The following is a 22,172-nucleotide window of genomic DNA, read 5'->3' as shown; positions in this document are numbered from 1 at the left end:
AGACCCTGGCTGGCTGGCTGGCTGGCTCCCCCTCTGCAGCTGGGGGTCCCCCGCAGTACCCCAGCCAGGCACCCGCTCCCTGCCAGCCCCAACCCGAGGGTTCCTGCCCCTGTCTGTGCCCCCACGGGGAGGCAGGGGCTGCCCCAGCCCTCTGTACCCCCAGCTTCTCTCTGGGCTCCCCCAGCCCCGGGCAGAGGCTGCTCAAGTCCCCTCAGCCAGCCCAGCCCTGGGCTTCGTTTGCTTTGCAATTAGCCAGGAGATAAGGCTGGATGGGGCAGGGAGGGCCCTGGCTTCCCGCTGGGCTCTGCCCTTGGTGAGGGCTCCTGAGCCCAGACACCAGCCTGGGGGCTCCGAAAATACGGCCCCATGTGGGCAAAGCTGGTACCCGGGGAAGATTTTGGGGTGGCCAGTGGAGTGGGGCTGGAGGGGGTCTGACCCCCCGCCATGTGGCTTCTCTGGCCAGCAGGAATTTTGCCCGCGGATTCTGTCGATGGGGCCAGAACTGCCGCTTCTTGCATGACAGAAAGTCAGCCCACATCTGCAGGTTCTTCCAGAGCGGGTTTTGCAGCTACGGAGAGCGGTGCGGGTAAGGAGTGGTGAGGAGGGGGCCTGGTGCCACGAGGATGGGCTGGGAGCCAGAAAGTGTTATGCTGGGCTGATGGAACCTTCTGTCTGTCCCTGGGCTCCTCCAGCTATGAGCACATCCAAGAGGAGCCGGTGCCTGTGGGGACCTGCTACGGCCCCGTGCCCCCCCTGCCCCCCAGCCGCTGGGGCTCGCAGCCTGGCCGTGCGCTTGCGGCAGTGGCCCGGGGCTGGGGGGGTGCCCAGCGCAGCTCGGCACACCCTGTTCCCAACATGACACACGTGGCCTTCAAATTCGCAAGCCTGGCGGTTGAGGAGGATGAGAAAGACAAGGACAACATCCCAGCACCCGATAACGTCCCTGGTGGGGCCACCGGCAGAGAATCTGCCCCTGCACAAGCTCAGGGTGCCTCAGGTAGGTGCTAGGCTGCCCAGGGGACAGGGATGCGGGAGAATCCTGCGCTTGCGTTTGCCCCTGACCCAAATCCTCCTCCCTCCACCTCTGGGCTCTGGAAAGCTCTTTTAGCAGCTTTTTTAGGGTGGGGACCTGAACTTCTAAGCCTGTGTCCCCCCCGAGCAGCCAGCCTGCCTCTCTGACGGTGGGGCAAGATGAGCTTTTCCCCTCTAAGAGCTCTTCTGCCTGCAGGCTCCCAACTGCAAGGGCTGGGACTGGATCCAAATTCTCCTGACCCCGGCGAGGCAGCGGCAGAGCCAGCGACATGGACTGTCCCTGCGGAGGTGGGACTGGGGGGTCTCCTGCAGCCAGGCTGTCCCTGTCACCCTGCGTCAGTCCCGTAGGCCGGGGCAGCGGGGGAGCCAGGGGGCTGCAATGCTGCTCTGCTTGCAGGTCCCCCAGGAGCAGGGGGCTGTGGCAGCCAGGGTCCCCCTGGGAGTGCTGAAAGCCCGGAGCGAGACTGTGGTCTGCGGCATCTGCATGGATCGGGTGTACGAGAAGAGGACGCCGGACGAGCGGTATTTTGGGATCCTGCCGAACTGCAGCCATGCATACTGCGTGGGCTGCATCCGCAAGTGGCGCCGCAGCCGGGACTTCCAGAGCACCGTCATCAAGTGAGTGGGAATGGGGACGTGGCAGGGGCGTCACTGTCACCCCTTCCGCACCCTGAAATCCGTCCTTGGGTCTGGCGATGTGGCTTTGGGATTGGAGTGACTTCCCTTTGGGAACGGGCCCTTGGGAGCTGTGATGGGGACGGGGATGCTGGATGAGGCCGTGGTGGTGGGAACAGCCAGCATGGGTACTGAGCTCCCAGCTCCCTTTTCGGGACACCCATCTACACCCCTCACCTTCACCCAGGGCCTGCCCAGAGTGCCGGGTCACCTCCAGTTACTACATCCCCAACAAATACTGGATCTCGGATGAGGATGAGAAGAAGCAGCTCATCGAAACTTTCAGGGCCCGGACAGGGTGAGTGCATGGCACTGTGGGCTCTGTGCCGCTCCGGGAGCTGCACTTGCAACTGTGCTTTGAATCCCACAGGAAAATCAGGTGCAAGTTTTTTGTCCAGAACCAAGGCCACTGCCCGTTCAATTCAGAATGCCTCTACCTGCACGAGCTGCCCCCCAACCAGCTGCCGCAGCGCGCACAGCAGCTGCCGAGCATGACCGTGGTAAGGGGGGTGTCCCGGGCGGGGGGAACGGGGCACGGCAGCTCAAGGCCAGGGCTCATCCTCCCTCCTGTGCGGCAGGAGTTTGGCCGTGCTCCCCTGGAGAGCTCTGATGAGGAGGACGAGATGTTCTGCATGCACGAATGGGCCCTCACCCTGACCTTGACTGAGACCGGCTTTCAGCGCTCGATTTATGGCCCTGAGATACTCGTTATCAACTTAGACTCTGATTAAGCCGTGGGGTGCCCCCCTTGGCCTCCTCGCTGTTGGCAGCGAGGAAATGTCTTCTGGGAGGGGGAAGCACCTGCTTTTGATGTGTTGAGCTGCTCCTGGTATTGGTTTGGGGTGACTCCAGGCATGCGGGGGTGTTGGAGGGAGTGGGGAAATAAGTCTGAGTGGTGTTTATGAACCATCCCTGTGTCGATGGCTGAACCCCGGCAGGTCTCACATCCCCGCACCCCCCCAGGAAGCCTTGGGGGGTGTGACAGAGACGCAGGGGTCTCAGAGCACTGGGGCACAGCCCGCTCCCCCCCCCGCTTCTCTGCACCCATGGGAGACCTCGTGGGAGCCGGGGCAGGGGGCTGGGCTGGGTGCTGGGGGGGCAGCGAGGGCTTTTAATGCACATGGGACTGAGGCGGGGGTGGGGGGTGGCTGGGCAGCTCTGGGGCACTGTTTTAAACTGCTTTTAACCAAAACTGGAAATTATAGAATAAAATAGTCTGTGTACGGTAACACTGCGTGGGGGCTTTGCTTCCGGGGGGCGGGAGGGGAGGGAGGGGGGGATACACCACCCACCTGCGGGCATGTTGGGGTTTGGCTTTAAGGGTTCATTTGCATAATATAAAAAAAATTCAGGCGGGGTTGATTTGCATACGCGGCGCGCTTTTCCAAGGGGGCGGGGCCGGAAGCGGCGCGCGCTGCCGGGCTTGGGGGCGGGGCGGACCGTGGCGTGCGGGTCCTGGTCCTGGTCCTGGTCCCGGTCCCGGTCCCGGTCCCGGTCCCCGGGTAGGGACATACTGGGTACCGTCCCCTCCCCTCCACATCGTCTTCTCCCCCCCGGTAAGTGTCTGCTCGGGGCGGGGAGGGTTCCGGGACCTGCCAACCGGGGCACGGTAATAACGGGGACACGGTAGTAACCGGTGCAGTGCAGGGCCAGCGCTGGCTGCGGGCCCCTCCCCGGGGAGGGGGGGTTAGGGCTGGTCCGCTCCCGGAGGAGCTGGGGGGGACCCCACCATCAGCCCTGTGCGATTTTCCTTCTCAGCCCCCCGGGAGGGCAGCGGGGGGAGCGCTGAGTTGGTGATTGTTGGGGGGGAGCTGCGGGCGGGGTGGGTTTAGAGGGCTCGGAGGGGCTCCCGGTCCCCTGGCCGGGCGGTGACTCGGTAACGCTTCTGCTTCCTCGGGCTGAGGGTAACCCCGGGCCCCTTGCACGTAGATCAGGGCAGCCCCGAAACTGCAACCAGTGAGGGAGGACCCCGGGGTTTGCTCCAGAGCGTGGCTGACCCCATCCTGGAGGTACCAAACCTCCCTGAGCCCGTCTCGCCCTGACCCACATCAGGCTCTCCCCAATTTCCTTGCAGGTGGCTGCGAAGCTCCCCCAGCAGCGATGGAGTCCCCCTGTCTGCCCTGGCTGCAGAGCTTTGACAAGCCGTGCCGCCTGCTGCTCCACGCACTCGCCTCTGGCTCCTCCGGGACGTTGGCCGCCTTCCGAATGCTGCAGCGGGCCCAGGTCAGCGGGGGACCTGGCCAGGCGTTCCCCTGGCAGACCTTCATCGCAGCCCTGTGCGTTGAGGAGCCCACGCTGGAGGGGCCGGAGGGGGCCCTGGCTGTGTGAGTCGGCTGTATTTCCAAAACTCGGTGTTTTGTGGAATGTTTGGCGTGGCAGGGGCCCAGTTCGGCACCATGCATCCTCTTCCCCCCGGTGCAACAGTCAGCACGTGGGGTCAGGATCGTAGCGGAACCTGCCAGTCTTCCAGCTTGTGTTTGCAAAAGCTGGTGAAGGCGTTTGCTGCCTCGTCTCGCTTCCTAGTCCCGTTAGACCCTGCTCCGCGGGGCACGTTGGCAATACAAACTCGGGGATTTGCGCTGACACGTCACCTCTTCTTTTTCTCTCCATATCCAGTAAGCCACGGCTGTTGCTGCTCCCCGTCGTGTGCCAGAGAAACCTCTTCTCCCTGCTCCTCGTGGTGCAAACCGCGGTGCCGGGGGGCTGCCTTGGCCGGCTGCTCCAGGCCGTGGAGCAGGATTCCCATGTGGATCCCTGGGTGCGGACGCTGGGGGATCTGCTCCGGCAGGGACCGAGGGGAGAGGGGTGCTCCCCACCTCCCACTCCTTTGTCTTCTGCATGCCAGCAGCAGCTGAGGCACCTGTGCCAGAAAATCACCCAGAACAAACCAGAGAGGCAAAGAAAACTGAACTGGTGCTTCAGCAAGCAGCCCGGTGCTGCTGGGGACATGGCTTACTCTGTGCTTCGTGGTGGGAAGCGCAAGAAAGTGGCGGAGGAGAGCCTGGAGTTGGATGAGGAGAGAGAGGGGAAGAGGTTGCTGCTGGAGGAGGTGGCATTTGAATCCCCGGGAGCCCAGGAGCGTGGGGATGGGGCAGAGATGGAAGAGGAGGTGCCTGGGGAGCCTTCGGGGAACAGATCTGCTCGGAGCCCGGCCGGAGGTGCTCCAGAAAGCTCCCAGGAGGATGCAGCTGAGGACCACAGGAAGATTTCCCAGGCAGAGCTGGCAGCAGAGGTCCAGTCCTTTCTCCAGGTACCAAGCAGGGCTTGCTTTCCCCTTCCAGCCAGTGAACTGTTTCACTCTGATTTCTATTTCTTTATCTCCTTTTCCTCAGAAGCACGGACAGAGGCTGAAAATGCTGCTGCTGCAGGAGTCCGACGTAAGTGGTTGCTTCTGTCTCTCTCCTGGAGCTCATGCCATGCCAGAACCTCCAGAAGGGTTGGGAGAGGAGGTGGCTTTCACAGGGATGACTGGAGGGGGATAAAAAGCCCTGCTGCCACCTCCCCTGCGCTCAAGTATAACCCCTGTCTCCACCTCTCAGATTTGCTGCCTGATGGGTCTGGAGGGTCAGTGCTGGCCGAAGCAGAGGACTCTAGGGAAGAGAAAAGCCCTGGAGCTGTATTTTGTGCGTTGCTTTGTTTGGTGTATTACTCAAGGACTGTGTTTCCCTGCAGCACTCGGAGTCAAGCATCCCACCTGAGCTGCACATCCTGAACAACTGCTCTCCCAGCCAGGTGAGCCTCAGCATCCTTGCTGCAACTGCCGGTGCCGTGAAGGGCCTGCTGCTGTCCCTAATGACCCCGTCCTCTCTGCTGTCCCCAGCTCGAGGGGCTGTGCTCCTTCCTCCAGCTGTCCACGTGCCCAGAGCACCTCCTGGTGCGTTTCTGCAGCTGGCTGCTGGCTCTCACCCCCAACCTCAGCTACACCAGCGCAGTCATCCTGGCAGAGCAGCTCTTCCTCAGGCGAGTAAGTGTGAGGATAGAGGTTTCTTGAACTCAGTTTCCCTCAGCACCATCCCCATCTCCTGCCTTTTCTGTCTCTAGGTCCTGTCCCTCACCCAGCTGCCCTCTCGTCATCTAATGGCTGCCCTCGCTTCGTTTTGTTCCAAGTATTCCCAGCCTTTCTGTCGAGTCCTGGTGGCTGCGGTCCTGCGGGAGCCATGGGAAGGTGCGATGGGCTCTCAGGAGGCACGGCTGCTTCTGGGAGCAGCTGAGAGAGCTGGAGAGGGGCTGTGGGCTGCATCCACCAGGAAGGGAAGCCCCAACTGCAGAGTGCTGTCTCCTGGGAGGCATTTATCACCTAAAACATGTTAGGAACCACAGAGGAATGGTGCTGGATTTATCTGGGCAGGTGAATGCTTGGGAGTTGAGATGGAAGATGAGTTTACAGATGCCTGAGATGGAGAGGGAGGGGAGGCCACCCTGGTTTCCATCAGTTCTCCTGAAGGACAGCTGCCACCCCTCCATGGACTTGAGAATTCCTGACAACTCCTAATGCTGGGTCCAAAACTTCCCCAGTATCTCTGCTGGCACAAGAAGAGGGTCCTGCATGAATCCCTGCCACAGTATCATCCCCTTTTCCTAGGGACTGGTGCTTGCTAAACCCTTGCTGCAGATGGGCGAAAGAAGCTGGATTATCTGAGCGGTAGAAGGAGGCACTCTGTGGTTTCTGGGTGTCCTGACTGGGATGTACCCCTGTGTGAAGGGGTGCCAGGAAGAGTTGGGCATGTCTCTGTGGATTTGGCAGCCTCTGGAAGCTCTCCACCCTTCTGCTTTGCCCTCGCAGGCACTGAGCAGACCAAGCTGGTGTGCGACCTCGTGGAGGAGTGCCTGGAGCCAGACTGTGTGCGACTGGTGCTAAGGTATGAGATTACAGGGGCAGCAGCTCTGCTTCAGCCCTCGTGCCTGCCTTGATGGGTCTGGCTGGCTCCAGCCTCTCAGGAGCACCCGCAAGGCTGTGTGAACATCACATCTCTTCACCGTCCTTTGCAGCCAAGTCCTGGAAGTGCCTTTGTCAGAGAAGCTCCTGCCGGTAGTGCAGGCTGTGCTGGGGCGGCAGGTGAGGGGACCCCCTCGTACCCGTGGGTTTCTTTGCTGGCTCCTGCAGTACTGGAGGAAGGACCAGCTCTCCTCCTCACTTGTGGCTCTCTTCCAGGAGGTGCTGCCCCCTGAACTCTTTGATCTCCTGGTCCTGACCCTATGCCGGCAGGCCCCAGCCTTTGCCACGTCACTGAATTATGCCAAGCTGGTGACAGCTGTGCTCACCATGTACCAAAGCCAGGTGAGTAAGACAAGGCTTGGGTCCTGCAGCTCAGCGAGTGAGCTTCCAGCCGGGTCTGCAGCTGACCCAGGACCTGGCCCAGGGCTCTCAGGTGGGGTCCTGACAGTGCAGCTCTCAGCTCCTTGCTCCTCTCCATCCCAGGTCACCTCAGCCCACCGGCGCAGTCTGGCTGCTGCTCTAGATCAGAGCAACGCGGCTCTGAAGAAATCGCTGCAGGCTGTGCTGGAAGGAGCCAGGTGAGACGGATGCTGAGCCCTCTGGGCTGGTCTGGGTTCTTTCTCATGGGAGATGGCAGCCTCTGTGCTCCTGCTCTGCCCTGGGTGGTGGGAAACGGATGAGTGCCAGCAGAAGCTGTGCCAGGGTGTGGTTGGCAGTGGGTTTTCTTTTTCTTGATTTCTCTCCTCTTTCTCCTCCTCCCAGGTGAGTGCCAAAGGGAACTGCAAGGCGATGGCTTCCTTGGGAAGAGGATGCTCGTTAGGCTGGCATAGCTGCAGCCCAGTTCCTCACTGGGGTTCACCACCAGCGTGATGGAGACTGAACGAGCGTGGGCAGTGGCAGCGGCATCGTGTGCTCGGCCAGCCAGCCATCCTAGCCCCACGCACGCCCAGAAGCTTGAAGATAGGGTTTTCTCGGTTAAACAATTAATATATTTCTAGTCATCTCTGTGTCTGGTCTGTCTCTGGGCCGCCTCAGAGCCCGCCGCCACCAGCGCCTTGCCACACTCAAGATGGCGCCTCCCGCCTTCCCGCGCTGCCACGCTGAAGATGGCGCCGCCCCCACCCGCCTCCCCCAAGATGGCGGCAGAGGAGGAGCTGCGGAGGGACGGGCTGCGGGACGCATGGGGCAGCCGCTGTCCTCTCCCTCCCAACCTCCGGCGGTGGGGGCGCCTCAAAGCCCCGGGCTGCCCCACGTCGGCGCTGTGCCCGCGGGTGTGAGGGGTGGCCGGGCTGAGCATCGCCTGGAGGGGGGGTAGTTGTGTAAAGGTGACTTTTTTTTTTTTTTTTTTTTTCAGATGGTTTGTGCCCAAAAGGTGGCTTTTTTTAAATCAGGAAAACAAAAAATCTATTATTTTTGCATTATCGATGGAATAATGTTGGCACACGAGTACCTGAGTGCTTGAAGGCGGGCTGCAGCAATCCTGGGCCTGAGGCCAGCCGCCGTTTCCCCTCAGAGAAAGGTTGCCCATTTTCTGTGTTCCCATAAAAAAAAGGGGTTTATGTTGAGCAGATCCCCAGGTTACCTGACCGGGCAGTGAGAAGCTACAGAAGCAGCAGAAGCCCTTCTCTGCTTTCAGGTGCCCTTTGGCTTCACGAGTACACTTGGATGACGTGATGTCTCCTACCCTGCGCCCACATCTCTGATAACTTGTAAGTCTGAAGACCTTGGCTGAGCATCCATGTGTCTCATCAGTCTGCTTTGCAGGTGTCCCTATTTGTTTTAATCAACCTAGATCCATTTCCTGGTTAAAAATGAAGCGACACAGCTGCAACATTTCCTCTGTGTACCCACACTCTTGTTTTTGACAGCTGAGAAGTAGGATGCATCAGCCCTCCGTGTAGCAGGTTGCTCCTTCCTGCCTCCAGGTCTGCACAAAGCCGACAAACCTCCCTCTCTCCTTGCTCACAGTGGCAGCCTGGTAGCCAAGGTGAAGAGTCATCTTGTCTAAAACCTTTTATATTTCAAGTGTTTTTCCACCACGGTGTCCTGGAGCACCTGGCGAGCAATATTGCATAGAGGAGTTCGCACAAGTCCTTAGTTCTTAATGCCCTTAGTTCTTAATGCCCTTAACACATTGCTGAATCAAGACAGAAATGGATATGAGGCTGTTTGAAGATGATAATTCTGGACCATTGTGATTTTATCTTGGCTCGAAGCAGCCAAGGCACAAGTGGCACATCAGCCTTTCTCTCCCATGGCTAAGCTGATTTTTGGGTGGTACAGCAGTGATATCCTGGTCTGGTCTGGTCTGCTAGGATTTATAAATCTCACAGTACAGAAGAGTGAGATTTAGATGAAGAACTGGTAAACTTGAATTTTCTGCCTTTTTTTTTTTTTTTTTTTTCCTTTTTGCCAGAGCTTGCAAGTGGCCCTGCTGTGTGTGTCACATTTCTGGTTTTCAATGTGGCAATGATGACAGTTCCTGTTGCAAGGTGTTTAGTGATACACTAATAAGAAGTGCTTCTACAGCATGGCTTTTTCCAAATTTCTATCCTGTATCCTTGAAAACACCCAGTGGAAACATCATCTGGGCACCTTCTTGTTGGAGGACAGAAAAGATAAGGATGGGAGAGGGTGGATGGACTCTGAGGGAGGTAGTGTTAGAGTTTTAATGGAGGTTTTGAAGCATTACGTATTTCAAAAACTATTTTAAAAATTCATAAACGTTTACATTTACAAAGGGAAAAGAGGGATTAAAACATGTAGGTGTGACATGTTACTGCTTCAAGTTTGCTCGTTAACGTTTAGACCCAGCCAGAAGAATGAAACCCTGAAGCATTAAGTGATGCTCTTAATGCTGAGAGCACAGATTTCTTTACAGTAAGAATCTCTTAAGTTATTTTAGGTGACAGTGGACTGATGAGGCTTCAAAGTCTATGTTAGCTGGAGGAAAGAAATCTCTAGGGAGCCAAATTGTTGATGTATTTGCATACCAGTGACTTAATGGACGAGTATATTGAAGCTATTGTAGGGCTGCCCAAAATATGACATAAATAGAAATTGTGCCCTGATCATCAAGGTCTGAGCCTGCTGTTCTGGCTTTATTAGGTAGCAAGCTGCAGTCTTTGCAGTTTCACTGCAAAGCTTTTACCAAGTGACCTTGGTGTCATTGTCCCCAGTGCTCTGTCTGGCTGTCGCTGTTGGTCACATGAAGATGACTGAGGACAAACTCATCTCCAAAATCACCTGGTTGTCAGCTTCCAGGTGTCCTTACTGAAGAACTGGAAGACCGTGCATGCTGTGTATATCTAGAGCACTGTGGGGAAGCCCTGGGATCTATATGGACTGGGCACCAATAAATGGTTTGAAATCTGGCTGTGGTGTGCATCTCCTCCCTGAGGGATGTTTGGTTTTGTAACTGCTTACTAGTTTCTTTAGGCAACAGTCTCATTTTGACAGGCTGTTCTTGGCTGCTACGTGCCGTATGCAGCTTGCACTTCCAACTCATCTGGAGATACTGGGAGCTGTGTTTTGGGCCAGCCTACGTGGTTTTTGCAAGAAACAGTAGTCAGGCGGGGATCAGCTTTGCAAACTGCAAAGGGGGTTCCTGTTCTGCTGGGAAGCGTTATGCTGGCTTCTTGAAAGAGCCTTCTTAGTCCTGTGTTTGCTCTTGGCTGCAGCTTATCATATACCATGGATTCCTCTGGGGTGTACGTGCAAGATAACAGTCATGTCAGGAGAATTGGAAGCAAACCCTGGAGACACTAGACATGCTGGTGGAAGACCGCTTGTTTATGTGGTGGTTGGTAGCATCTGCGTGGAAAACTTGACTTTTGACTCCTCTTGACCCTCTCAAGAACTTTAAAATCCAGGCTGAAGAGGTGGATGCGGCACAAAATGTCAGTCAGGTTTTATAGTGCAGCAGAACCTTATCCAGGAGTGGATGGAGAGCCAGGGCTGGGTTGTCCTTGTCCTGATTTATTAGCAGTGTTTTTGAAGAGAAAGGGCTGAAGCTTTGTCTTAGATGTTTTCTAGGCTGTATGTAGAAGGCAGTGTATAATTCTCAGCCAATTAACTTTCAATATTTGACAGTAGTTCCTCATTTGCTTCCTCTTCTCTTTGTAGAGATTTACCTCCATCATGGAAAAGAGGGGAATTCCCTTTTTGCCCTAATAGTTGGGGGGTTTTAAGGGAAATGAATATTCTGCAATTACCTGGGTCATCTGTCCACTCTGCCTCCTCATCCTCCCACAGTGATTTTTGAATCATTTTCATGACAAGATGAACTCTCCACTCCCCACGTGGCATCTTGGTGCCATGATCGGACAGCAGAGAACCTCCTTCGAGTGGGCAGAGGCATACAAATGCTGCAGAATCAGAGCCACGTAGGAGCCAGACCACCTCAGTCCATACATCCTTGTTGGAAAGGGCTGGAAATGATCCATATCCATCCCGAGGGGCTGCTTCTTTCCGTGCAGGAGCTGCAGGCATGTCCAGGTAGTTGCTGTGTCCCCTCCTGCAGCAGTGCTGGGAGCTGATAGTCACCCCGTTAATCACTTACATGTAATCCCCACTATGCTAATACAGTTTTGCATTAAGATCTGGTGGCTGTGACACCCAAATGTGAGGCTGAACTGCTCTGGGGAAGGCTCAGCAGTTTTTGGTGTTTTTTTTTTTTATAACCTGGAATTGAAAACTGAACCAAAAGAAGCAAAAAAATTCTATCTTGTCTGTTTTTTTGCCAACAACCTTTTAATCATAATAAGAAAATCGTGTTCTTCCTTGGGTAGTCTGGTGGCTGCCAGGTCCCTGTCAGCTGGGGAGGCCAGGGCCACATGAAGATTAATTTGCTGGAGGCCTGGGGTTGCCTTATGGTTGGGCCCCCTGCACAGACCTAATAAATCACATTTGCTGCCTCATCAGCAGTAGCAGCCTGTGTTGCTCTGAGCAGCTTTCCTCTGAGAAGTGGATAATCCAGATGACCACGGTCTCTGCGATCTGAGCTGCAAGTTCAGCTCAGCCTCAGGAGGAGCCCTGGGCAGATGCCGTCGCAGTAGGCTGGTGTGTGACCAGTGGGACCTTGCTGGAAGGAGTCACGAGGGGCAAAGCCAGAGCCCACAGCCCCCTGCTGCCACTCACCGCTCTGGGCTGGAGATCTCCCAGCAGAGTCTCGTTCATCTCCACTGGACAGGTCTGTGCAGGGGAAGCTGGGCTGCTTTTGCTTGTTTGAGGCCCCATGATACTTAGATTGTAATCTTGATTTAGATGCTCTCAGGTTAAAAATAAGAATACAGGAAAATCCCTGGGTGCTTTTAGGAAATGCTTTTAAAGGGTCTTTCAATGGGATGGTTTGCAAAGAGGGATGCTGCCTCTTATTGAACCCCTCAGCATGTGTGTGGGAGGGAATAGAGGAGTTTTTGAGCAGAAAAGTTCTATTCTGATGTGAGGAACGAATGCGATGGTGTCCTTAGGTTTGTACCCCCGTGGAGCGACTTGCTGCAGCCATGGACCTGCCAGGACACTAGAGCAGAGGCTGCGGAGCCTGATCTGCTGCCTGCCTGGTGCCAGGCTCTCGGGAACAAAGCAGGGGCTCTGCAGGGACAGGGACAGTGGGACCAGGCTGTGTTGATGGCAAGGCACTGATGAATGCAAGTTTCTGTCCTCCATCCTGGTTTTGTACCCTCTGTCTGCTCAGCATCATGCTTTGAAGGGGCCTTTACTTCCATGCCCTGCTACAGGAGCCTTGGCTGCGGGCTCTGTTGAGGAAAGACCTCATGCTTGGCTAAGTAAAGCACTCAACAATAAAATACAGACCCGTGTGCCCAAGGGCAGTGGAAGGTCCTCAAGGAGGGGAATGGCATCAGGGCGATGGGCCACTGGGCTCCATCTGTTGAGTCTCAGCCCAAAGGAAGGGTCTTCTCATCTGCCTGGGTCTCCCCTTTCTGAAATGAAGAGGTGAAGAATTCATCTGCCTGAAGAATTCATCTGCATTTTGAGATACCAGCCAGCTGGGAAAGCACTGGGGGTAAGGGGCAGGGGGAAAGCTCCGCTGCTCGGGGTTATGACTGCTGCACAGCACCCAGGCTCGGCTGGATGTGCTCACCTGTGGGATTGATCTGGCCCTGCCAGTGCAAGCTCTGAGCATCCTCTTGCTCAGGCCAGGCGACCTGCTCACTCTGGGAAGTGTGTCTCAGCAAATCCTTCTCTAAGAAGAAGCACAAGTGGCCAACCCTTGTGCCTGGAAACTCTTGGAGAGGGACAGCAAACAGAGGCACGGGGAAGAGAGGAAATCACAGGGAAGATATTTTAAAGAAAGGCAGAAGATATATAAGAATATAAGGTGACAATGCCAATCCACCTTTCAGCATGTCTGGTGTCTTTCTGGTGCTGGTGGTGTGAACTTAGGATGTGTTAATTGTCATTAATTGGTGCTAATCATGCATACCACAGCTTGTGTTGCTAGGTATTTGTGTTACAGGAAAAACAGCATGGGAATTTGGGGCTATTCTTCTCCTACGGTGACTCATGATTTCTCAGCAGTTCTGATCTTGGGTCAGGCCTGGACAGGAGGTTTTTGCCCAAGAGAAGAAAAACCATCCCTGGAGCTTCAAGGACGTTTGAAATCCTGACCTGGTGGTGACCATTGGCCGTTTCCAAAGCCTCATCCCACCGTGGCACAGCACAGGTTCCTACTTCAAAGCTGCAGATGGGCTTTCTCAGCCCTCCCTGGCTGCTGGACCTGGGGCCGCATCCTGCACTCTCAGCAGATGGGCATGAGGCTGAGCCAGCCCTGCCCCGAGGCTGGGAGATGCTGTTTGCTGGCTGACTTCTCAGGGCTTAAGAGATCTGCAGACCCCAAGGACCTGCCTTATTCCTCATGGTACATCAGGGTCCCCAGGCATGGGGGGACTAACAGCAGCTGCCTGCCTGCAGCCTGGTCCTCTGTAGTGCTGAGTATCGAGTCTGACTCCACATAAGCTCATTAGGGGAAGAAAGCAGCTTAAGAGGATGTGATGGATTTGAGCAAAGGAGTCGGGCAGGGGAAGGGGCAGTGGGGGTGATGGCTGGGGGGAAAGTGGGGCTGCTAAGGGGGGCAGAAAGGATGGGGGTCCTGGGCAGAGTGGCTTCCCTGCGTCATCAAATATGATGCTACAGGGATTCCTTGTCAGCCATCCTGGTTTAGCCTGGTGCTGTGCCACCCAGGAAGGCATGGGGGGATCCCCCATCTACATGGAGGTCCCAAGTGCCACCACCCTGCACCCTGAGCTTCCTGCTAGGGAGATGCTGAGACTCGGGTCTGCTCTGCTCTGCAGACACCGGGCACAGAGGGAGCAGTCGTGGTCTCTCCCAGCTCTGGGTAACAGCTCTCAACGCCAAAGTGCGGGTGCAGGATCCAGCCCCACACCAAAATCAGAGGTCGCCTGGCCACCTGCAAACCGTTCAGCCCGCCCCGGCCCCGCTCAGGGAGCTCCCAGCCGTTCTCATGCATGTCCTTTAAAGGCCTTCTCGCATCGAGCTCTCCTCTGGCAGATCCTTCTGCTGCAGATGCAGTCGCTCTCCCCTCCAGGGAGAATCTGCTGCCGGCAGCTTGCACCGTGTGGGGCCTCGGCACCCCCCAACCCTCCATCTGCCAGCCACGACGCATCCCCTGGCCCCCCTCCCAGGTCTGCCCGGGACCTGACAGCACCGAGTGCCAGGTCCGAGCTGGGTGGCCCCAGCATCTGCCTTCGGCTGCTTGAGACAAGTTCAGGCAGGTAACGACCCGGGGAGTGTTTGGTAAAGTTGCCAAGCTGAGGGAAAGCACTTGGTCTCGCTTCCCAGGGGGTTATTTGTGCCACTCTGGGCAAACAAGCTGTGTGCCTTTCTATTTTCATCTGTAAAACAAAGATAAGGAGCTAGTGTAAAGCTGGCTGAGCTGTAGTAAATCTGTAGGCTGCAGGGTCTGCCGTGGCTGTTGTGGAGCAAGTGCTTTGCAGCAGGGACCAGCCCTCGGGAAAACTGTGATGCTGTGATGAGTTTGGCTGGTCCCTGGTGACCGGGGGCTGCCAAGCCCCTAGGCAGAGGTGTCGGGGACAATTTCGAGTGTATAGGCATGAAATGGGCTTGTTTTGACAGATGCCAAGCGCTGTTCGCCTTTACACCTCCATCAGTGCTGAGCAGGCTCGGGGAGACGGGTGATGGTCCCACTTGGCACAGGGATGATGACCCTGCTTGGTGCTGGGGTGATCTAGACTGAGCTTGGCTGAGGCTCTGCACAGGCATGGGGGGCTTCAAGCAGTCCCTGCTCTCTGTCCCCTTAAATCTCTGCTGCATTTCATCTCCCTGCCAAAAAAAAAAAAAAAATCTTTCAGCCCCATAACTGCATGTTCATGGGCACAGCTCCCGAGGAGACATGTCCTGCAGGAGAGTCCCTTCTGCACAGGGGCTTTACCCTGGGCTGGGAGAGGGGCTCTGTGGACTTTCTGCCAGTTTTCTCTGATTTTTAAGCGTTGCAAACCAGCTTAAATGTAGACATTCAAGCTCCCTTGGACTCGGGAATCTCTTCTATTTGTCTATCTGAGAGCTGGCCTGGCAGGGGGGTGCTCGCAGGTCGGCCTGTCCCCTGCCTGGGGTACAGTGGGTTGCTCCAGCTCTGCACTGGGTGCTCGCACTAGTAGGTGGGTGCAAACTTATCTCCCCCCACGGAGATGACCCACATCACGAGCCCCAAGCAAGAATCACCCCATGGGAGGGAAACGGGGGCGGCGAGTGGGAAAGTCCACCCTCAGCACTGCACAGAAATGGGCTTGTATTAAATTCCTCGTTCGCCTCGCTCCGTGCCCGCCCGAATCCCAGCAGCATCCTCCTGAATTGCAGCGGGCCTCCCCACCTCTTTTCCCACAGATGCCTCCACGCTAAGCAGAGGAGCTTGGAGCTCCTGCTGGGTGAGAAAATGCTTTAAAAATATAACATTTAGAGGCGTTCTCCCATCTGCGCGCAGCTAATATGTGTCTCTCATGATAGGTGTGCTGGTCCTGGAGCCTCCGCGCTTTGCAAATGAAGCCGCTCGCAGGGACCTCGCTGGGAGAGGGGTAGAGGAGGCGCAGGGACTCGCCCAGGGGTGCCACCGGCAGCAGCGGCAGAGGACGAGCTGCCGACCCAGCCCCTCGCCTCGGAGGTATGTGCATGGAAGGCTCACCCCATGGCTCTTGGGGTGCCAGCGAGGATGGGACGGGGACGGCAATGCCAGGCAAGGGGGGGACACCGACTGGAGCATCACCCTGCTCTGAGACACCGAGCATCATTCCAGCACACTGCTCCTGGGGAACAATCCCCATGCTTGCAGAGAAGAGAGTCTGGGGGAGGAAACCCTATGCAGGAGCAAAGTTTGAGGGTTCAAACCCTTTCCCAGGTGGGTGCTGAGCTTCAGCACGAGGCTGCAGAGGGCTGTTTGCACGGCAGCCCCTGTATCTCATGCACAGGCAACCTGCCATCCCTGAGCTGGGATGCTACAGAACTGCCAGACTTCCTTGCACCCAGGACAGGGTTTTGGGGTGGTGAGACCATCCCAATGCACTTCTGGGGGGCAAGAGCATGTGCCAAGGCCTGCCATCCCCATGGCAGTGATATGAGATGGTGCCTGGGCTTTGCAGGCAGCTGGGTTTGTTGTGATGCCTGTGAAGAGACCGGCTCACAGCGAGGTCCTCTTGGCAGCCAGGGAAGAAAAAAAATAAAATAATAATGTGCTGAGGAGAAGCACGGCCGTGGGCCGGTGACTCATTGCTGGCTGGAAACGGCTTCAGCGGGCTCCTCGGTGGCGGCTCTGCGGCGGCTGCGGGAGCGGAGGGGGCTGCTGTGCCCGTGCCAGGGAGAGCGGGGACAGGGACGGAGCGAGCTGCAGAGGATGCTCGGAAAGGACCCAGGTCCGGAACAGCATCCCGTTGAGGGGTGCCGTGGTGGCTGGGCGAGAGCAGGGGGGGTGGGATGCTGCCTCTGCTGCTGGAGTTTCTTTGGGGTTTACACAGGCTTCTCTCTGCAGGGAACAGCAGGCAGAGCTGGCCGGGCTCCCTGTGTCTCCGGATGAAGGTAAGGGGAGCCCAAGGTGGGGATGGGGGGAAAAGGGTGGGTTTTGCACCCTCCCTCCCCGAGCAGCACTGCATGGGTCCCACAGGAGGGTGTCCCCTGGCCTGGCAGCACCTGCCTGCAACCCCACACCCCTTCTGGCCCTGGGACCCCGACCCTGTCCCCTGGATCTGCTTTGACAGCTGTAACCCACACACTGCACCAGACCCCTCACCCTCCTCCCCCGGCCCTGGCCCAGCCTGGCTGCAGCTCCCTGAACCACACAGGGGTATTTTGGGGGGCACCTGCCAGCCCACGGGCTCCCTGGGATCCTGCAGGCTTCTTCAGAAATGCCAGCAGTGTTTTTGGAGGTCTCCCTTAAAGTGGTGTCAGGCTGGGGAGGAGATGCTACTGCCCAACTCCCACCACCCTTTCTGTCCCCAGGGAGGATGAGCAGTCCCCAGGAGCACCCAGATGGGGTTTTGACCAGGAGCAAGCAGAGCGTGGAGCACGTCGGCGAGATGAGAGGGACAGGAGGGCAACAGGTTGGGTGGGCCCTTCCCTCCCCATTCCCTTGGGCTTGGCTGGACCCCCAGCCTCTCGGGGTGCTCTTTTTGGGATGGCGCCCAGCACCGGGGAGGGGTTTGCTCCAACACTGCCCTTGTGCCCCCCTCCAGGTGCCAGGCACGGACAGGCAGGAGCTGGCTGTGCGCACCAGGGAGAGTGATGGGACCGAGGAAGGTGGGTGAGTCCCCATCCCACACCCCAGCTGGGTCCCTTTAGGGGAAGGCTTGAAGTAGCTGGGGATGAGCGTGGGAACAGTGTGGCCTGATAGGAGTCATCTCCCTGGGGGAGACGACATGGGGAAGGGGGGACTGGCCTGGGGGGGCCTGAAGCCCCCTTGATGCGGGCGGAAGGATTGGGACAGTCTCACACCATGGGCACCTGCTCCCTGCTGGGACAGGAGGGCAGAGGGAGGAGGAAAGGCCAAGGAAAAGCCTTCATGTGGTCTCTCCTGTGGCATTCCTGCCTCCCTGCAGATGCAGAAACCCCAGAGGAGCTGCTGCTGAGTCTTCCCAGCGAGCTCTCCGTGCTGGAGAGACTGGGCTTGCACAGGTAAGACCAGTCACCACCTGTGTCCCTCTGGTGGCTATGGGACAAGGGGGTCCCTTGTCACCAAGTCATCCAGGGATTGGATTTTCCTCCTTTTCCACTGCACAAGAGCCACTCTTCAGGCAAGAGGCACTTGGGTCCCCACTTCTGGTGGTGGCTGGCACCCCTGGGAGCAGATTAAGGGCATTTTCAGTCCCCATGGTGCCTCCATCCCTGACAGCACTTTTCTTTCTGCAGGGTGGCTTTGACGGAGCAGGACGTGGAGGTGAGGGCTGCTGGGGGCTGCAGGTGGGCTGGGGAGGGGAGACAGAGGAACAGACGCCTCTCTGGCTCACAGTCCTGGGGCTGTGCCCTGCTCCTGGCTGCCCTCCAAGCACCGCAGTCCCCTGGCAGCTGCCTTCCAAATCCCTTTCCCGGTGATGCTGTTGGCATTCGGAGGCAGCTGCATTTCCACGGCAAGATGAGCCCGTCCTCTGTGTGCCCGGCAATCCCACAAATTGCTCTGCAGCTCGTCGAGAGCACCCTTAGCCAGGGAGGTGGTGGAAGCTGCACTAATAAAAATAATTTTCCTGTGAATGCCAGGGCTGAGTCAGGCTCCACTGTCAGCCAGGACCCACAGCGAGGGCTGGCGTCTGCCCGGCGCGTGCTCTTGCCAGGAGGGGTTGGGATTTCCATGCGTTATCGGCTGCCTGGGGGACGTGTCTCGGTCAGGCTGGCACCTCACGGGGACTGTCCCCAGCATGCAGCAGCCTAACGGGTGCTGAGGGAAGGCAAGTGCTAATTAGCCTTTGCACTGCCCTGAGTGGTGTCTTGCTAGGGGGTCTGTCTGTGCCTTGGGGACAGCAGCACGGGGCTCTGGTGACTTCCTCTTCGCCCAATGTCCCACCTCTCACCCTCCCACCCTGCAGGCAGCTTTTGCCCACCTCGCCCTGGCTTTTCGCTGTGATGTGTTTACCCTGCGGCAACGGATGCAGGTGGAGAAACGGGCCAGGGACGCGGCAGAGGAAAACATCCAGGAGGAACTGGGGCAGTGCCGGGCTGCCCTCGAGGTAGGTGGGCACAAGGGCCAGTGGGCTGGCATCTGCTGGGGACATCCAGCCCCAGAGGGGTTTGGACAACTGAAAGTCCTGGCTCTGGCAGCGCCATCCTCTCCCTCCACAGAGGCTGGGCCCTTCCTGCACTGACACGGGCTGCAAGGAGACGTTGGAGCAGCTGCAGTGCAGCCTGGCTGTGCTGGCGGCCGCTGTCGAGCGGGCAACCACTGCCGCTGAGAAGCTGGGGGCTGTACATCAGGTCTGTGCGCAGCCTGGGACTCCTGCCAGGGCTGGGAGAGACAGAGGGTGCTGTGACTGGGCTTGGGACCCACCTCTGGGCTTGCTGGGGTCTGTCCCTCCTCCTTGTGGTGCTGGAGTTGAACCTCCTGTTTGCACGTACTGGGGCGCCAGGGATCTGCCTGCCCTGGGGAGCAGGAAGGGGACGCGATGGCATCCCCTGGGTGGAGGCACTGTGGGATGCACAGTGAGGGGCTGGCTGGGTTAGGGACTGGGAGGTGGGGGGGGGGGTCTGATCCCCCATCCTGCCTGGCCGCAGGAGGCCCGGATGAGCCGCGCGGCAGAGGTGATGGTCCAGCACGTGGAGAACCTGAAGCGGCACCACATGCGGGAACACGCGGAGCTGGAGGAGATGAAGCGCCTGATCCAGCAAAACTCCCGCAACCGGCAGCTGGCGGAGACCCAGGGTGAGGTGGGCTCTGCCGCCGGGGCCCGCGCGGGGTTTGCATGGGGCAACCCTGCGGGATTTGGTCCCAGAGCCCTCCAGGGGGCCACGGTGACCCCGTGCCACAGAGCTGGCGGGTTGTGCAAGCCAGGGACCGGGGGTGGGTGACAGCTGGGACCTGATGACAAATGTGAGGGGCCGCTGTAACAGCAGACACAGCGTGGGAGCAGGTGCTGGTGGCCAGAGAGCTGTTGTTCCGCGGCCCAGCTGGGAATGCGGGGCTGGGGGGCACAGGGCACACAAAGGACGCTCTGTCCCTTGTCGCCAAACCCCAGGCACGCCGTCGCCATGCATGTGAGAAAGGTCCCCCCAGCCGGGGCACCTCTGTGACTTGTGCCAAGCACAGAGCATGTGGCCAGGACAGCTTTTGATGGGAGGGAGGTTTGAAACCATTTCTGCATCATCCCAGCCTTAATTCTTGGGGGTGATGTAAGGCTGCTTCTCTTTGCTCCCAGACGACACGGAGCCACGGCTGAGGCCTCACCCCCTGATGCGAACTTTTCAGCAGGTAACTGGTCCCAGTTCAGCAATCCTGGAGCCGACCCCCCTTGCCTGGTGGTCCCCACACACACCTGCTAGTCCCCGGGCCACTCCTGCCAGCTGCTTGCTGCGGGCAAGGTCTGCTAGAAATGCTGGGGCTGAGGCGAAAATGTAGGGGCAGCCTCAGAAGGCTGCGGGGAGACAGGGTGCCCAGGGTTGGGGAGACAGGGTGCCCAGGGTTGGGGGCTGCTCATCCAGGAGATCTCAGGCAGGTCCCTCTGCATTGCAGGGTCATAGCGCGAGAGCTGCAGGCTTGGCTGTTCTCTAGCACCAGCTCGAATTCGGCACTGATTCCCCTACAGCTCAAGAGGTAGGGGAGCGCTCGGGGAGGGGGTTAGGCAGCCCCACCAGCACGGCTTGAAGCAGCAAGGACAGGCACAGACCTCTTGGCTTTGACCTTCCCTCATCTCACCAGCTCTCCGGCTTCCCCACTTAGCGCCAGGGCCAGCGGGAGGCTGGCAGCGTCCCTTCTCCTCCTCGGTGTCCCTTGCCTGTGCTGGGGAGGCGATGGGGAAGGAGGGGATGGGGAGCACGGGGAGGCAGCCGCCGCAGTGCTCATCCCCAGACCCTCCGTTGCAGGGGTCTGCGCGCCGCAGAGTCAGCATCGCCGTCATCCCCAAGCAGCTCTTGGTAAGGACACGTGTGTGGGGGGGAAGGACAGGAGCTGTGCCCTGCTGTTGGACACGTGTCCCCAAGCTCGGTGCTACCGGGGCTCTGGGGCCCCACTGATGCTCCCACCTTCGGTGCCCAGCCAGGTGCCAGCCCTGACAGCCGAACGGCCCTGGCCAGCGAGCTGGAGAGGGAGGGGGCCCAGCGCCGGCCCAGCACCCAGAGGTAACCGCAGCGGGTGGCGGGGAGGCCACGGCACTGGCTGCTGCTGGCCCACGGGGGACGGCACAGCACCCCGTCCTCTCCCTCCCCAGGAATGAGCTGGAGCCACAGGGCCAGGGCAGCGCCGTGACTGGGGAGCCGGTGGCAGAGGCAGATGGCAGAGGCTCCAGTGCAGGGGACGAGGAGCTGGAGCAGCTTGGGCTGACGTGAGCAGCACCCTGCATGTGCCCAGCATTCCCCCCCGACACGGCTGCTGGATGCTCTGTGGTCCCACAGGGGCCAGAATTTAGGAACCGGGCTGGGGGATTTGGTGATGGAAGCCTGGGATGTTGCTTGGCTGCCCCAGCTCGACTCTGCCTCAGTTTCCCCAGTGCATTGCGGGTCACCAGTGCCCTTCCCGGGCTTGTTGCATTTGGGTTTGCAAAACGACCTGTGAAGTTTGGGGTTGAGTTAAACACCCTCCTCATCCCCAGCGGGGGCAGAGGTGGGATTTGCTCTCCCCCCCTGAATGACGAGTGTCCACGGTTGCCTTCTCCCCAGGTCCAAGGGGTCCCCGGCGGAGCTGTGGCGGCCATGGCTCTTCCTCCCGCAGCACTACTGGCTTTTCTTCTGGCTGCTTCTCCTGAGCATCGCCTTCCTCCTCCTCGTCCGTGTCCTGGAGCTGCAGCGGCTGCAGCCTGCAGCATCGTTCAAGGCCTAGCTGGGACGAGGAGGCAGCCGAGAGGCACCCGCTCTCTGTTGCTGCTCCTTCCCTGTGCCATAAAACACCAAAACCCTAGAATAATAAAATTGGAGGAAAAATGGGGGATTTTTAGTGCTGGAGCAGAGGGGAACATCCTGTGCTAGGATCTGAGGTTTTGCTGGAGACAGTTTCCAGGCATGAAGGGCTCAGGGAGCTGCAGCAGCCCTCATTGGTGCTATGAGTTTGCCCATTCTCTCAGCACACCGAGGGGTGCAGGGATGCCACCGCATGTCCCCCTGCGCTGGGGACAGAGACCGGGCTGCCCACGGCCACCAGGTTTGCATGAGAAACGTGTCCCACTGTGCTGGCCAGGCGACCTCTGTCCCCGCTGCCTGGGGAGCTGTAATTAAGATCTAATGCTCATTTGCTGCTGCCCAGGGGACAAAGCTGGGGCTGGAAGGAGCAGGTCAGTGTTCAGACTTTCCCATGGCACCACAAAGGGCTCACAAACAGAGGGAGCTGTTTCCGACCGCTCCGGCACCTGGG

At 58.3% G+C, this 22,172-nt stretch overlaps 2 protein-coding genes across 9 annotated transcripts; both read left to right on the top strand.

Annotated features, from left to right (window-relative positions):
• Positions 1-3,176: 3,176 nt before the first annotated feature.
• On the top strand, positions 3,177-7,652 carry FANCE (FA complementation group E). The gene is made up of 12 exons (XM_074925416.1): positions 3,177-3,263; positions 3,782-4,031; positions 4,324-4,957; positions 5,040-5,084; positions 5,380-5,439; positions 5,528-5,671; positions 5,749-5,872; positions 6,491-6,566; positions 6,697-6,763; positions 6,860-6,985; positions 7,127-7,221; positions 7,406-7,652. Exons 2-12 carry the CDS (start codon positions 3,808-3,810, stop codon positions 7,407-7,409), a joined length of 1,599 nt encoding a protein of 532 aa, XP_074781517.1. The 5' UTR covers positions 3,177-3,263; positions 3,782-3,807; the 3' UTR covers positions 7,410-7,652.
• Positions 7,653-11,640: 3,988 nt separating this feature from the next.
• On the top strand, positions 11,641-21,741 carry LOC141969665 (uncharacterized). 8 transcript variants are annotated; one of them, XM_074925684.1, is made up of 19 exons: positions 11,641-11,834; positions 12,115-12,983; positions 13,184-13,523; positions 13,957-14,397; positions 15,527-15,567; positions 15,647-15,800; positions 16,662-16,708; positions 17,129-17,229; positions 17,362-17,425; positions 17,725-17,800; positions 18,035-18,062; positions 18,706-18,846; positions 18,959-19,090; positions 19,388-19,535; positions 20,029-20,081; positions 20,693-20,743; positions 20,865-20,947; positions 21,037-21,150; positions 21,485-21,741. In XM_074925684.1, the coding sequence occupies exons 4-19, from the start codon at positions 14,189-14,191 to the stop codon at positions 21,642-21,644; spliced, it is 1,602 nt and encodes a 533-aa protein (XP_074781785.1). In that variant the 5' UTR covers positions 11,641-11,834; positions 12,115-12,983; positions 13,184-13,523; positions 13,957-14,188; the 3' UTR covers positions 21,645-21,741. The 8 variants fall into 8 exon arrangements, 7 of the variants coding, with proteins under 7 accessions (XP_074781785.1, XP_074781784.1, XP_074781786.1 ...); XR_012635084.1 differs by having other exon boundaries at positions 12,115-13,523; positions 20,869-20,947; positions 21,485-21,602; XM_074925683.1 differs by having other exon boundaries at positions 12,115-13,523.
• The last annotated feature ends 431 nt before the right edge of the window (positions 21,742-22,172 follow it).

Source organism: Athene noctua, chromosome 23, assembly GCF_965140245.1.
Source record: "Athene noctua chromosome 23, bAthNoc1.hap1.1, whole genome shotgun sequence".
NCBI lineage: Eukaryota > Metazoa > Chordata > Aves > Strigiformes > Strigidae > Athene > Athene noctua.
The sequence above is the reverse complement of the archived record's forward strand: the minus strand, read 5'-3'. Positions and strand labels throughout refer to the sequence as shown.

Excerpts from the sequence above, each read along its gene's own strand:
- FANCE (XM_074925416.1), top strand. The coding sequence starts at position 3,808 with ATGGAGTCCCCCTGTCTGCCCTGGCTGCAGAGCTTTGACAAGCCGTGC. Across the intron at positions 5,440-5,527 it reads ACAACTGCTCTCCCAGCCAG|CTCGAGGGGCTGTGCTCCTT; the intron begins GTGAGCCTCAGC and ends TGCTGTCCCCAG. Across the intron at positions 6,986-7,126 it reads TCACCATGTACCAAAGCCAG|GTCACCTCAGCCCACCGGCG; the intron begins GTGAGTAAGACA and ends TCTCCATCCCAG.
- LOC141969665 (XM_074925685.1), top strand. The coding sequence starts at position 14,189 with ATGCAGTCGCTCTCCCCTCCAGGGAGAATCTGCTGCCGGCAGCTTGCA. Across the intron at positions 15,801-16,661 it reads CCCAGCCCCTCGCCTCGGAG|GGAACAGCAGGCAGAGCTGG; the intron begins GTATGTGCATGG and ends TTCTCTCTGCAG. Across the intron at positions 16,709-17,128 it reads CCCTGTGTCTCCGGATGAAG|GGAGGATGAGCAGTCCCCAG; the intron begins GTAAGGGGAGCC and ends TTCTGTCCCCAG.